Source organism: Chiloscyllium plagiosum, chromosome 4, assembly GCF_004010195.1.
Source record: "Chiloscyllium plagiosum isolate BGI_BamShark_2017 chromosome 4, ASM401019v2, whole genome shotgun sequence".
NCBI classification, from domain to species: Eukaryota; Metazoa; Chordata; class Chondrichthyes; order Orectolobiformes; family Hemiscylliidae; genus Chiloscyllium; species Chiloscyllium plagiosum.
In genome coordinates, this window is record NC_057713.1 from 74,935,750 (window position 1) to 74,951,974 (window position 16,225).

Below are 16,225 nucleotides of genomic sequence, written 5' to 3' on the forward strand. Positions count from 1 at the left end.
TCAGTCTGTCCTTATGATAGCACGTGTAGGCTTGAATATTCATTTCCCAGGCCCTGTCCACTTGAAGCCATGTCTCAGTTATCCCCACAATATCGTATCTGCCAATTTCCAAAAGAGCCTCAAGCTCATCCATTTTATGTCTAATGCTTCGTGCATTCATGTATAGTATTTTTAATTTGTTACTGCTCTCACCCTTCCCATCAACCCTTATTTCACTCAACCTTACAGCATGATGCCTTTCCGAGTTTTCTGCCTCATTAATACAGTTGTCTTTCTTGACTTTTCTTGTTCTAACTTTCCCTTCAATTTCCTTTTTAAACATCCAGCTTGTCCCCTCCCCCCCGCTACTTAGTTTAAATCTAGCAGTGTTGCAGTAGAAAACCTGCCTGCCAGAATACTGGTCCCTAACTTATTTAGGTGCAAGCCGTCTCTCTTGTAGAATTTATGTTTACCACAAAATATGGTATGTATTTTATGGCTTGTATTTTAAGCTTAATCAAGAGACATATCTCAAAAAAACATATAATCAAGAAAGAACACACTCTACTCACTTTTGCAGACTTTCTGTATGCCACACTTAAAAAAACAATTCACTTATCTGTTTCTGTGCTGTGAACTTCACCCAAACAGTTCCTCCAAGATCAATTGTAAACTTCATTGTATGTTAATTTTCCCAGATGCTCTCCGATGTCCAGCGATACATAAATTCAAATAGCAAAGGCAGTAATTGTGCAGGTACACTGCTGTCAGTTTCTTTTAAAGACATTAGGGAGTTGCTGGCTAGAGTTGATTGGAAGCCTAGCAGTGACGACGGTAGAGCAGCAATAGCAGGAGTTTCTTTCAACAATTTTACAGCACAGAAGAAATTCATCCCAAAGAAGAAACAACATATTAATGGGACGATGAGGCAACTATGGCTCTCGAGGGAAGCAAGGGATAGTATAAAGCATACAATGTGGTGAAGATTAGTGGGAAGCCTTTTAAAAACTAGCAGAGGATAATGAAAAATGCAATACGAGAAAAGAAGATGACATGAGAATGAGCTAGCTATTCATATAAAAGAAGACTGCAAAAAAATTGTTTAGATATCAGAAAGGTAAAAGGGAGGAAAGAGCGGACATTAGATCACTAGAACATGAGGCTGGAAGAACTAGGAATAGTGAGCAAAAGTGGTGGAGGAACTGATTAGGTACTTCTCATCAGTTTTCACAGTGACAGACAGTAACAGGCAGCATACCAGAGCTTCAAAAAAATTCAGGGTGAAGTGGTTAGTATAATGGCCATTATTAAGGAAAATGTTTTGGGAAGCTGAAATGCCTGAAGGTGGATAAATAACCTGGATCAGATAGATTACATCCAGAAGGAAATAGCTGAGGTGGTTGTAGAGGAAATGGTGATCTTTCAGGTATCACTAGAGTCAGAGGAAAGCAGAGGACCGGAAATTGGCTAATATAATACTCCTGTTTAAGAAATTAGGGAAGCAGAAGACAGGAAAATATAGGCAGATTAGCTTGACCATGGTCATTGTTGAGATCTTAGAGTCCATTATGAAGGATGAAGTTGTGGAGTACTTGGAAGTACATGGTAAGAAAGGACAGAGTCAGCATAGCTTTGTTAGGGAGAGGTCATGCTTGATAAATCTATTAGAATTCTTTGAGGAGGTAATGAGCAAGTTAACCTAAGCCGAGCCATTGGATATGATCTATTTGGATTTCCAGAAGGCCTTTGACAAAGTGTCACACAGGAGACAGCCAAATAAGATAACGAACCCATGGTGTTAGGGACAAGGCACTGGTATGGGTAGAGGATTGGCTGACCGGCAGAAGGCAGAGAGTAGGAATAAAATCTTTTTCAGATGGCATCCGGTGACCAGTGGAGTCCCACAGGGGTCCACGTTTGGACTAAAACTATTCACCTGATACATTAATGTTCTGGATGAAGGAACTAATGGCATTGTTGCTAAGCTTGCAGATGACACGAAGATAGGTGGATGAACGATAGTGATGAGGAAGCAAAGAAACTGCAGAAGGACTTGGACAAGCTTTTAAAGGAGTGTTAAGAAGAGCAAGGAGAGGACAGGAACAGTCTTAGCAGGTAGAATGAAGGAGAACCCTAAAGCTTACTATAGGTATGTGAGGAATAAACGGGTGACTAGGGTAGGAATAGGGCCAGTCAAAGACAAGTGGGAAGTTGTGCATGGACCCTGTGGAGATCAGAGAGGTGCTAAACGAATATTTCTCATCTGTTTTCACTGCGGAAAAGACGAATATTGTAGAGGAGACGAATGAGATACGGGATATTAGACTATAAAGGATCGAGGTTAGTAAGGAGGAGGTGTTACCAATACTATGAGTGAAAATAGACAAATCTCCTGGGCTGGGTGGGATTTATCCGAGGATTCTCTGGGAAGCTAGGGAGGAGGTGTTAGAGCCTTTTGCCTTGATCTTTGAGTCATCTTTGTCTGCAGGTTTAGTACCAGAGGACTGCAAATGTTGTACTATTGTTCAAGAAGGACACTAGAGATGACCTAGGTAATTATAAGGATTATAAGAGAGAGGATTTATAATCATCTAGCAAACAATAATTTGATTGCAGATAGTCAATATGATTTTGTCAAGGGCAGGTCATGTCTCAGAAACCTCATTGAGTTTTTTGAAGGTGATCAAGCATGTGGATGAAGGTAGGGTAGTTGATGTGGTATATATGGACCTCAGTAAAGCCTTTGGTAAGGTACCATGTGGTAGGCTATTGGAGAAAATGCAGAGACATGGGATTGAGGGTGATTTAGCAGTTTGGGTTAGAAATTGGCTTTCTGTAAGAAGGCAGAGAGTGGTGGTTGATGGAAAATATTCAGCCTGGAGTCTGGTTATTAGTGATGTGCCATAAGGATCTGTTTTAGGGCCAATGCTGTTTGTTATTTTTATAAATGATTTGGACGAAGGCATAGGAAGATGGGTTATCAAGTTTGTAGATGACACTAAAGTCGGTGGACTGGTGGACAGTGTGGAACAATGTTGCAGGTTGAAGGGGGCTTGGATAAACTGCAGAATTGGGCTGAGGGGTGGCAAATGGAGTTCAATATAGATAAATGTGAGGTGATTTAATTTGGGAAGAATAACAGGAAGGCAGAAAACTGGGTCAGTGGAAAGACTCTTGGTAGTGTAGATGTACATAGATCCCTGAAAGTTGCCACCCAGGTTGATAGTACTGTTAAGAAGGCGTACGTGGTTAGGTTTTATTGGTAGAGGGATTGAGTTCTGGAACCGTAATGTCATGCTTCAACTGTACAAAACATTAGTGGAATATTGCATACAGTCTGGTTGCCCCATTACGGGAAGGATGTGGAAGCACTGGAAAAGGTGCCTAGGTGATTTACCAGGATGTTGCCTGATCTGGAGCGTAGGTCTTATGAGGAAAGGCTGAGAGACTTGGGTTTGTTCTCATTGGAGAGAAGGCGGCTAAGAGGGGATTTGATAGAGACATACAAGATGGTCAGAGGATTAGATAGGGTAAACAGTGAGTCTTTTTCCTCTGATGATGACGTCAGCTTGTACGAGGGGGCATAGCTACAAATTGAGGGGTGATAGATTTAAGACAGATGTCAGAGGCAGGTTGTTTACTCAAAGATTGGTAAGGGCGTTGACTGCCCTGCCTACTAATGTAGTTAATTCAGCCACATTAGGGGTATTTAAACAATCCTTGGGTAAGCACGTGGGTGATGATGGGATAGTGTAGGTGGTTAGTTCAATTCACAGGTCGGTGCAACATTGAGGGCCGAAGGGCCTGTTCTGTGCTGTATTGTTCTGTGTCCTATGTTCTAAGCTAGGAGAGTGGGCAAAGAAGTAACAGATGGAATACAATGTGTGAATGTATGTACTTTGTTGGGAAGAATAGAGGTACAGACTATTTTCTAAATGGAGAAAGGCTTCAGCAATCTGAAGCACAAAGGAACTTGGGAGTCCTAGTTTAAGTCTCCCATTTGGCAGGTAGGAGAGCAAATGCAGTGTAAGCATTCATTTCAAGAGGGCTAGAATACAAAACCAGAGATGAACTGTTGAGGCTGTCCAAGGCTCTAGTGAAATTGCATTTGGAATGTTGTGAGCAGTTTTGTGTCCCTTATCTAAGCAAGATGTGCTGGTGTTGGAGGGACTCCAGAGGAGGTTTACAAGAATGATCCAGAGGATAAAAGGCTTGTCATATGAGGAACAGTTGAGGACTTAGATCCTGTAACCGATAGAGTTTAGAAAGATGGAAGGGGATCTGATTGAAACTTGCAGAATACCGAGAAGCCTGAATAAACTAGACATGGAAAATATGCTTGTACTAACAGGAGAGACTAGGATCCAAGGGAACAGCCTCTGGGAACGGATGACATTTTAGGACTGAGATGAGGAATTTCTTCAGCTTGAGAGTGGTTACATTGTGGAATACATTGCCACAGAAGAATGTGGAGGCCAAATCATTGAGTGTATTTAGGATAAAGATATGTTCTTGATTGGTAAGGGATCAAGGGTTACAGGGAGAAGGCAGGAGAATGGGGATGAGATACATAGATCAGCCATGATCAAATGGAAGAGCAGACTGAGTGCGATGAATGGCCTAATTCCACTTCTGCCATAGCCTTGTTGTCTAAACCTTCTCTGAACTGCTTCTGTAAGGTCGGTGACTGATACCGTACACAGTACTCCAAATTTTGTCTCACTAATGCCCTGTGGAACTGAATATGATTGCATTCAGAATCCACCTCCCAATGTACTTTTGGCTAGTTTCCCACATCAATGCTTTTGGATTTGGAGGGGGCAAAGGGTGTACTGGTAATATCATTAGACCAGTAATCCAGAGTCCCAAACAAAAATTCAGCGGAGTAAAAACAAAAAATAAATTGGAGAAACTCAGCAGGTCTGGCAGCATTTGCAGTGAGAGAAACAGAGTTAATATTTTGAGTCTGACATGACTGTTCTTCTTCAGTTTTGAAGGAGAGTTGTATTGGACTCAAAGCGTTAACTCTGTTTCACTATAGATGCTGCTAGACCTGCTCAGTTTTGCTGATATTAATTGTTCACATTCCACTATGGCAGTTGGTGGAATTTAAAATTCAATTATTAAAATCAGGCATATAAAGTCAGCCTCAGTGATGTTTATCAAAAACTATCATGGATTGTTGTTTGAAAACCTTGTCTCCTTCACTGACTTCGTTTAGGGAAGGAAATCTGCCATCCTTACCTAATTTTTGTCTGCACGTGATTCCAGAATCAGTAAAGCAGATGACTCTCAAATGCCATTTGAAATAGCTTATCAAATTATATATTTCAAAGATCATTAAGGATGGTTTACAATTGCTGGTCTTGTCAGTGACACCTATATTTCATGAAAAAACAGTTTTGTAGGACTAGCTATTTTACATTTGCACTTAGTTTGTCAGCCCTTTAAGGAACTACTTCAAGTATTTTCTAATTTTTCAACCATTCCAATGTCTGTTGGTGTTATCATCATCCTTGTTTCTTAGCATAAAAAGATACAAATATTTATTGTTCATCCACTTATAGTCATAGAGATGTACAGCATGGAAACAGACCCTTCGGTCCAACCCGTCCATGCCGACCAGATATCCCAACCCAATCTAGTCTCACCTGCCAGCACCCGACCCATATCCCTCCATCCCTTCCTATTCATATTCCAATCCAAATGCCTTTTAAATGTTGCAATTGTACCAGCCTCCACCACTTCCTCTGGCAGCTCATTCCATACACATACCACCCTCTTGTGGAAAAAGTTGCCCCTTCGGTCCCTTTTACATCTTTCCCCTCTCACCCTAAACCTATGCCCTCTAGTTCTGGACTCCCCCACCCCAGGGAAAAGACTTTGTCAATTTATCCTATCCATGCGCCTGATGATTTTATAAACCTCTATAAGGTCACTCCTCAGCCTCCGGCACTCCAGGGAAAACAGCCCCAGCGCATTCAGCCTCTCCCTATAGCTCAAATCCTCCAACTCTGGCAATTTCCTTGTAAATCTTTTCTCAACCCTTTCAAGTTTCACAACATCTTTCCGATAGGAAGGAGATCAGAATTGCACGCAATATTCCAACAGTGGTCTAACCAATGCCCTGTACAGCCGCAACATGACCTCCCAACTCCTGTACTTAATACTCTGACCAATAAAGGAAAGCATACCAAATGCTGCCTTCACTATCCCATCTACTATGACTCTACTTCCAAGGAGCTATGAACCTGCACTCCAAGGTCTCTTTGTTCAGCAACACACCCTAGGACCTTACCATTAAGTGTATAAGTCCTGCTAAGATTTGCTTTCCCAAAATGCAGCACCTCGCATTTATCTGATTAAACTCCATCTGCCACTTCTCAGCCCACTGGTCCATCTGGTCCGGATCCTGTTGTAATCTGAGGTAACCCTCTTAGTTGTACACTACACCTCCAATTTTGGTGTCATCTGCAAACTCACCAACGGTACCTCTTTTGCTCGCATCGAAATCATTTATGTAAATGACAAAAAATAGAGGACCTAGCACCGATCCTTGTGGTACTCCACTGGTCACAGTTCCTGGTATATTCTCCACAGTCCAAACCAGTATGATCAGTGAAACAATGCAGGCTTTTCCAATAAAAATAGGTTCTGAGCAGTATGATAAATTCACAATGCTCTTAAACATTTCTTCTGCCTATGGAGATCAAGGAGAATAGCACTTGGAACCAAAATGGACATATCCATTTCTCTCTTAAATGGAAACGCATCATAGTAACAATGGCAAGTTTTCAACATGATTTAATGTGGTAGACAATTTCTTGATTACATCAAGTAGAGGCAATGGCGTTTCCCTTTACCATTGAGCATAATAGCAGAAAAAATTGCTTTCCTTTTGCTGAGCCACTGTGTTTTACTTAATGTCTGGTTTTACCTGTTTATTGCATAGTCCGTATCTGTATATTTGTGCTAAGGGCTGTCTGTCATTTCAAAATTCTTAGGTCCATGTGTTTCAAGGGTTTTCTTATTCCACAAAGACAAGTTGATCCCACATTCCCCTCACTTAAATTTAGTGAATACCAGTGATACTATTTCTGAGGAAGTCTGCTATGTTGATGGAATTGCATGTCTCAGACGAATCATAATCTAAACATTTGAATCCATTATCTGATACCTTCTTAACTATTCTGCTATATTTTGCCTTGTTTTATTCAGTTTACATGACAATCTTGACGCATGCAATATCACAATCATTTGCATAATCACTAATACGCATGAAGCAACTCATATCAAGGAAGGGAATTCAATATTGAAACCTATATCCTAGCAAGATGCAAAGGCTATTTCCCTGATCTCATTTTCCCATGTTTCTTTTTCTTTATTCAAGAGCATAATAGTGCTTTTGAGACAGCTCTACCTCCTTAATGAATTTCCCGAGATGCTTGGAAGGGCACTGGAGTTTCTGTTACCCGTCCTTCATCTCTTCATTTCCAACTGCCACTGCGACATTGACCACCACAACCTGTCCACCCCTCACCCACTCCAACTTCTCATCCTCGCAATGCTCAGCCCTCCGCTCCAACCCCCAACATCACCATTAAACCAGCAGACAAGGGCAAGGGGGGTTGTTCGGTGCACTCTAACACTGCTGAAGACAGGCGCCAACTCGCAGACACCACCTCCTAATGCCCCCTTGACAATTACCTCACCTCCCACTACCAAACCATAATTTCCCACACCATCCACAACTTAATCACCTGAGGATCTCCCACCCACAGCCTCCAATTTTATAATCAGAGAACCCTGCAACCCCCAATTCTACCTCCTCCCTAAAATTCACCAAACCTGACTGCCCTGGTTGAACCATTGTCTCAGCCTGCCCTGCCCCACTGAACTCATCTTTGCACACCTTGACACCATCCTGTCTCCCTTTGTCCAGCTACATTCAGGACACCACCCATGTCTTTCACCTCCCCCAAGACTTTTGTTTCCCTGGTCGCCACGCCTTATCTTCACTGTGGACATCCAGTCCCTCTACATATCTATCCTCTACAACAAAGGCCTCCAAGTCCTCAGTTTCTTCCTCTCTCGCTGACCTAACCCGTACCCTTCCACTGAAACCCTCATCCACCTGGCTAAGCTGGTCCTCACCCTTAATAACTTCTTCCAATCCTCCCACTTCCTCCAAACTGAAGGGTACCCATGGGCACCCATATGGGCCCCAACTATGCCTGCCTCTTCGTCGGGTATGTGGAACAGTCCACAGCTACATCAGCATCATTCCCCACCTGTTCCTCCGCTACATCGATGACTGACTGTATCGGCACTACCTCATCCTCCCACAAGGAGATTGAACAGTTCATCAACTTCACAAAAACCTTCCACCCTGACCTCAAATTCACCTGGACCATCTCAGACACCTCCCTCCCCTTCCTGGACCTCTCCATTTTTCTGGCGACCGACTAAACATGGACATCTACTACAAACCTACTTCATCTGAACAACTGGACAACTCGATATTCAAGATATTTTAACATTTTCTATGATCATAAATATTTCTCATAATTTAAAGAAGAGATGAATTAGTGGTGCTAAAATACATATGTTATTCAAACTTTTGAAAATTGATGCAGTATTCTTTAGCAGTGCACTGACAGATTAAATTTAAGGTAATCCGGTTTGTCAGGTTTTTGCTGACTCTAAGGATTGTGATCAAATTGACCATAGTGTAAACCTACAAATAACTGCCTTAAAAATGTTTGTATACAGAGCTCTTGGAATTACTTGGATAATAGTTCTTCGAGAAAGAAATGGGATAGAACATGTGAAGGAGCAAAGTAAGGCCTACTTCAATGACACGTCTGCTACTTTATGCTGGAACAGTACAGTTTGGCCATCTCTTACTAGTCTGAAAGCACTCTATGTGTATGGAGTCACACCTTTGTTTCATCTAAGCAAAACTCCTGCAATAAATGGGTGAGTTTACTAGAGAATATGTGATGTGATGTGATATAACTAAATTAATTTCCCATGATATCAATCTGTATTCATTCTTAAGCAAGTGCGGATGGTTAATGAGAGAGTTTTTTTAGCCCACTTCCTTCCTGATGCATTTTATAAAATTGTTTTAATGAAGAAGAGGAATGAATATCGATCCTTTACTCCCAGTTGATTCTAGGTGATATTGCAACTACTCTAGATTTTCTAGTGTGGCCACACAAAGAGGGTGCATCAGAGTAAATTTCATGCAAATTATTTTGTGTTCTCTATACTCGTGAGAATTCTTTTGGTCATGGGCGCTAATAGCACTTGGCAATTCTCCATTGTTGATTTCAGTCTTTCTAAACCAGCAACCATTGGTCCCTAACCAAAGAATAAGATAAATTCTCCCCCTCTTAGAGGTCAAATATATATAATTTGATTGTGTATTTGGAGGGTCCCTTTTTAATTTTGTTTTCAGGAGCTCCTTTTCTTGATCTCAATTAATGCAGTCCATAATTAGACTTGCCAGAAAGCAGAATGGAAGAATTTATTGATATCCTGAATTGTCATTGTGCTCTCAATTTGATGGAGGAATGTAGGGGGAATATTAATTTCCTGGACACCTCAGCACAAAACAAATATTTAAAAACAAATAGCTGATAAAATTTGCCTTGACTGGTTGAGGCCACCATTTCATTGCATATCACAATGCTGAAAATTTCAAATAGACACTTTTATTGAGTCTTTGATTTCAATCTCCGATTCACATTTTATATTTAATGAAATGTTAATTTTGAACTAGAATGAATTGCTGTTGGCAGGAGAGAATTTCATTTATTCAGCAATGTATCTAAGAGTTTCCTAATTTCACTGCATAATGATCTAGTTCTAATTTTTGGATAAGCCGCATAAACTGTCTTAAATTAATCGATCACTTAACTTCTAAGATTTAATTCATTATAATAGTGACTACACTTCCAAAAAATTTCATTGTAAAAAGACTTTCAAATGATCTAAGGTCGGATAAAGCAAAATGAAAATGCATTCATTCTATTAATGTTTAGTTTACTTTAACAATTACTGGTATAAGTAATTTTGAAAAAAAAATGTAAAACTGATCTGTGTTATTTAATCCGAATGTTCAATATGGCAGTATCCATTCTATCCCTCCCTTTGTACTCATTCCTGAACTTCTGCAGTCTTAAACTAGAGATTTCACATTCATTGCCTTAACGATTTTCAATCTTCATAGATCCCGGTTAATTGAGGATTTATTGAATGTTTTAAAACTGATTACAAACTCCTGCATAAGTGTTGCTCCCCTGTCACCCATTCATCTTCCGGGATTGTTCCTTGCACACCTCCGTCCTAAGATTGCCAGCCTTGCTTCGCCATCTTACCTAGTTCTGACCCAAAGAAGCCTTGCTCACCACTTACTTTTCACTGCTAAAATCTCAGACAGCTTCTCTCACTATGAATCTATCCTCAACAAATGTGAGAAGAAACCTGCCAAGATCGGTAGAATAGCTCTTGGCGGACTCTTTCAAATCTAGTTAAGAGTTACTTTTCTCTGCCTCATAATTGAATTTTCGAGGGGATTTTAGAAACATTACTTGGTCCTGTGTATTTTTAAGATTTGCATTTGCTCCCTAATCAGAAACCTGCTCCAAGACACCTGCATAAAGGCAAAACTTCTAAGTTTTTAATTTGTTTACGTATTGACTTTGACTCTGAATTAGTTCTCAGTATCTGGCGAGCACTGGAAAGTTGGGATATGCTATACTGCAGGTCTTCTGTGGAAAAAAATGTATAATCACTTAATCATTTCCTTTTCTGGAAGATTGTATCTTGTGGTTATGTGTGCTTTTTTGTTTGATGATATCCAGTCTCTTTATATTGGGTAAGAACATAATATCCATGAGAAAGCCATACTCTGCCCAGAAAACCATTTAGAAATGCACTGTTTTCAATATTGCACTTAATCATTTTATGTATTGTTAAATTGATTAGGTTGAAGGAAAGGAGAGGGGAGATCTTCACACTAACAGCTTTGCCCTTTGTTGGTACATAACTATCATGTATTTTTAGTTAAACCAGCAGGGTCATATTGAGCAGTTTTCACCTGAAAGAAAGCAAGAGTAATTTTAACTGAAGATTAATATTTTAATTGTAATCCTTCCTCCACCCTTCTCTATCAACCTGCTAAAAAATGTATAGTTATTATGTGTGTGCAACTTCTCTTGCAACCTAATTTTGATCTCGTTCATAGCAATGAGGTCAGAAATTAATATGCCAATAATGATTTGTCATTCCTCATTTTCTCTGAGAAGGATGTCATGATTATGAATCTGTTCCTGCATTTTCTATCACAGTTTACTGAATAACCTCTGTCCTGTATGGATGAAGCTAATTTTACTCCAAGCCACCCTTTTGTTCAATGAGTCTTAGACATACAGCATCAAAACTGACCCTTCAGTCAAACTCCTCCATGACAACCTAACAGATATCCTAACAGAACTAGTCCCATTTGTCTATGTTTGGCCCAAAAAATAGGCACGTAACTCCATTCCTACTGGGAGCTCACTGGACATGTTTTGTGTTTTGTTGACTGGTGAAAATGCAGTTGTCTCATGAACAAAATTAAACACTCAGACAAAGCTGACCCAATTTTAATTGGGCAAGTCAAAAATCTTATGCAGTTGCCAGTCTGATGAATAAAACTGACACAATTGCTCCTTGATATCTGTGCCTTCAATTCTCTTTCAGACATTTGGGTCATTAAGATCTGCATGTTGTTATGATCAGTGCATTTCCAAGGCAATTTTGAGCCTTTTTTGATTTCTTTATTGATTTCTACCCAACTTCTTGAAATGCATGGTTGCTGTGTTGAGTATTTTTTAATTTGTTCATTTTTGTAGCATTGCTGGATGGCCAGCATTTATTGCCCATCCCTAGTTAGCCTTGAACAGGTGATAGTGAGCTGCTTCTTGAACCGCTGCATTTCACCTGCTGTGAGTTGACCCACATTGCTGTTAGTGAGGGAATTCCAGGATTTTGACCCAGTGACAGTGAAGGAACTGCGATATATTTCCAAGTCAGGATGGTGAGTGGCTTGGTGGGGGACTTGAAGATGATGGTGTTCCCATATGTCTGTTGCCATTGTCCTTCTAGATGAAAATGCTCATGGGGTTTGGAAGGTGCTGCCTGAGGAACTTTGGTGAATTTATGCAGTGCATGTTGTTGGTAGCACACATTGCTGCAACTGAACATAGGTTGTGGAGGGAGTGGTGCTTGTGGATGCAGTGCTAGTCAAGGGCTGCTTTGTCTTGGATGGTTTCAAGCTTCTGAGTGTTGTTGGGGCTGTACTCATCTCAGCAAGTGGGGAGTATTCCATCATACTCCTGACTTGTGCCTTGTAGATGATGGACAGGTTTTCAAGAGTCAGGAGGTGAATTACTCACAGCAGTATTCCTAGTCTGTGGCCTGCTCTTGTAGCCATTATGTTTATGTGGTGAGTCCAGTTAAGTATCTGATCAATGATAACTCCCAGGATATCGATAATAAGGAATTCAGTATGGTAACACCATTGTATGTCAAGAGGCAATGATTAGATTGTCTCTTGTTGGTGATGGTCGTAGCCTGGTATTTGTGTAGTGTGAATGTTACTTGCCACTTATAATCCCAAGTCTGGATATTGTCCACATTTTGTTGCATTTGGACAAGGGCTGCTTCACGGAGGAGTCGTGAATGGTTCTGAACATTGTTTGCCGACGATTGCACAATCTACTTCTGACCTTTTAAGATGGAGATAAGGCTTGATGAAGCAGCTGAAGATGGTTGGGCCTAGGACACTACCCTGAGGAACTCCTGCATAGATGCCCTAGAGCTGAGGTAACTGACCTTCAACAACCACAACCATCTTCCTATGTATCAGGTATGACTCTAACCACTGGAGAGTTTGCCCCGTTACCCATTGATTCTAGTTTTACTCGGGCTCCTTGATGCAGAGATAGAGAAATATTCTGCCCCCATGAGCCTACTCATTAAAAATGGTTGCCTATGCACCATATGTTTATATCTAAGTTTACAAAGGGTTCTTGATCAATTGTGCCAATGTGTCGAAGAGTTTAAAATTAGATAAATGCAAGGTTTTGCATTTGGATAACACAAACAAGGGCAGGACTTGTACATTTAATGGTAGGACCCTGAAGGACTGTTCTAGAACACGGAGATCTTGAGTTTCAGGTACTTAGTTCATTGAAAATTGCATCACAGACAGAGTGGTAAATATGATGTTTTCCTTCATTGCTCAGACCACTACATATGGGACATGGAATGTCATATTTCAGCTGTATGAGGCCACTTTTGGAGTACTGTATACAGTTCTGGTTGCCCAGTTATGGGAAGGATACTGCTAAATTGGAGAGGGTGCAAAAAAGAGTTACAAGGATGTTACCGGAACTGAAGGGTTTGAGTTATGAGGAGAGCCTGGATAACTTGAGACTTTTTTTGCTGGAGCCTAGGAGGTTGAGGGATGACCCTATGAAGGTGTATAAAATCATGAGGGGCATAGAAAAGATGAATAGCAAAGGTCTTTTCCCTAGGGTGGAGGAGTTCAAAACTAGGGGGCATAATTTTAAGTGAGAGGAGAAAGATTTAAAAGGGACCTGACGGGCAACTTTTTCTGAGTTTGGTTCGTATGTGGAATGAACTGCTAGAGGAAGTGGTAGATCCAGGTACAGTACAAACATTTAACTGATATTTGGACAGGTACATGAATAGTACCTGAGTACATTTGGCTAGGTACATAAGTACATGAATAGGAATCGTTTACTGGGGTCTGGACAAATGCAGGCAAGTCGGGACTAGTTCGGAAACTTGGTTAGCATGTCCGAATTGGATTAGGGGATCAGTTTTCATGCTGTATCAATCTAAGTGGGGATGGTGGGTGTGGGGTGGGGGGGATATGGTGGTGGGCTGTACTGGGCCACCTGACTTGGAAATTGTGAATGTGATGGGCAAGGTGAAATATCTGGGTTTCTGGCATGCCTGAATATGAGGGATGGGTTGCGCCTGAATATGAGGGATGGGTTGCACCTGAATTAGAAGGGGACTGATGGAGAGATTTGCTAGAGCTATGCCAGAGGGGATTGAAACCTGGCGGTGTGGTGGTGGTAGTGGAAGAGACCCAGGGAGATACTGAGGAGAGGGATCAGTCTGAGGCTTGTGCAGTTGGGAAAAGCAGCAAGTCAAATGTTTAAAGCAGGCAGGAACAAAAAAGAGAACGAAGCAGAAAACTGATAAATTAAACTGCATTTAATTCAATGCAAGAGGGCTGACAGGTAAGACAGATGAACTCAAGACATGGTTTCGAATATGGAACTGGGATATCATGGCTACTACAGAGTCGTGGCTCAGGGCTGGGCAGGACTGGCAGCTTAATGGACCAGGTATAGATGTTATAGGAAGGTTAGAAAAGGTGGGTGGGCAAGAGGAGACTGGGAGCGGCATCTTTGATGAGAGATAACATTACGGCTGTACTTAGGAAGGAATTTTCAGGAAGTACATCCAGTGAAGATATTTGGTAGGACTGAGAAGTAACAAAGGGTTGATTAGCTTATTGGGATTGTACAGTAGGCAGTGGGAAATTGAGAAGCAAATTTGTAAAAACAAAAGTCACAGTTATCTGTAAGATCAATAGGTGGCAACGGTAGGGGATCTTAACTTTCCAAACATAGACTGGGACTGCTATAGTGTTAAGGGATCAGATGGAGAGCTTTTGCCTGAAACGTCGATTTTACTGCTCCTCGGATGCTGCCTGAACTGCTGTGCTTTTCCAGCACCACTCTAATCTAGACTCTGGTTTCCAGCATCTGCAGTCATTGTTTTTACCTACCTGACATAAAAGTTGCAGTTTTAAATTGGAGGAAGGCCAATTTTGACACCATTAAGCAAGAACTTTCAAATGTTGACAGAGAATGGACAGTCACAGGTTAAGCGATGGCTGGAAAATAGGAATCCTTTGAAAATTAGAGAACAAGAGTGCGGAGACAGGGCAAGGCTGGTAGATGCAAGAAATGCTAAATGACTAGAGATATTGAGGTTCTGGTCAAGAAAAAGGAGGGTATGTCAGTTATAGACAACCGAGATCGAGTGAATCCCTACAGCAGTTTAAGTGTTTTGTATCAGCCTTTACTACGGAGAAGGACATGAAAGTTAGAGACCTTGGGGAAATAAATAGCAATATCTTGAGAAGTGTACATAATAGAAAGAAGGTGATAAAACTTATAAAGGTGGATAAATTCCCAGGACCTATCAGGTGTATTTTAGAACTTTGTGGGAAGTCAGGGAAGTGGCTGCTGGGCCCTTTGCTGAGATATTTGTATTATCAATAGCCATTATTTAAGAAAGGTGATAAGGAAGAGCTAAGGAACTATAAACCAGTGAGCCTAACATCAGTGATGGGAAACCTGTTAAATGGGATTCTGAGGGAACAGGATTACATGTATTTGGAAGGCAAGGACTGATTAGGGATAATAAACATGGTTTTGTGCATGTATAATCGTCTCTCACTAACTTGATTGAGTTTTCTGAAGAAGTGGCGAAGAAGATTGAAGGCAGAGTGGTAGATGTTGTCTATATGGACATCAGTAAAGGGTTCGACAATGTTCTGCATGGTAAACTTGTTAATAAGGTTAGATCACATGCAATAGAGAGAGAACTAGCCATTTGAACTAGCTCAAAGATAGGAGATAGCGGATGATGCTGGAGGGTTGCTTTTCAGATTGGAGGTCTGTGACCAGCGGTGCGCTCCAGAAGATTGATGCTGTGTCCACTGCCTTTTGCCATTTATATAAATAATTTGGATGTGAACATCGGAGGTATGGTTAGTAACTTTGCATATGACACCAACACTGGAGGTGTAGTGGACAGCAAAGAAGATTACCTCCGAGTACAATGGGACCTTGATCAAATGGGTCAAGGAGTGGCAGGTGAAGATTAATCTAGATAAATGTGAGATGCTATACTTTGGAAAGGCATATCAGGGCAGGACATATACTCTCAATGGCACGGTTCTGGGGAGTGTTGCCAAACAAAGAGACCTTGGAGTGCAGGTTCATAGTTCCTTGAAAGTGGAGTCGCAGGGAAACATGGTAGTGAAGGCGGCATTTGGTATGTTTGCCTTTACTGGTTAGTGCATTGAGTGTAAGAGTTGGGAGGTCATTTTGCAGCTGTGCAGGACATTGGTTAGGCCACTTTT

The 16,225-nt window shown here is 41.1% G+C and overlaps 1 protein-coding gene across 3 annotated transcripts in view; it reads left to right on the plus strand.

Annotated features, from left to right (window-relative positions):
* fbxo15 (F-box protein 15) overlaps positions 1 to 16,225 on the plus strand; it is a 66,379-nt gene that overhangs the window by 25,079 nt on the left and 25,075 nt on the right. For all 3 annotated transcript variants that reach the window (XM_043688451.1, XM_043688452.1, XM_043688453.1), the window contains one exon: positions 8,752 to 8,958. In XM_043688451.1, the coding sequence (XP_043544386.1) occupies positions 8,752 to 8,958 (207 nt within the window). The remainder of the gene's footprint in view (positions 1 to 8,751; positions 8,959 to 16,225) is intronic.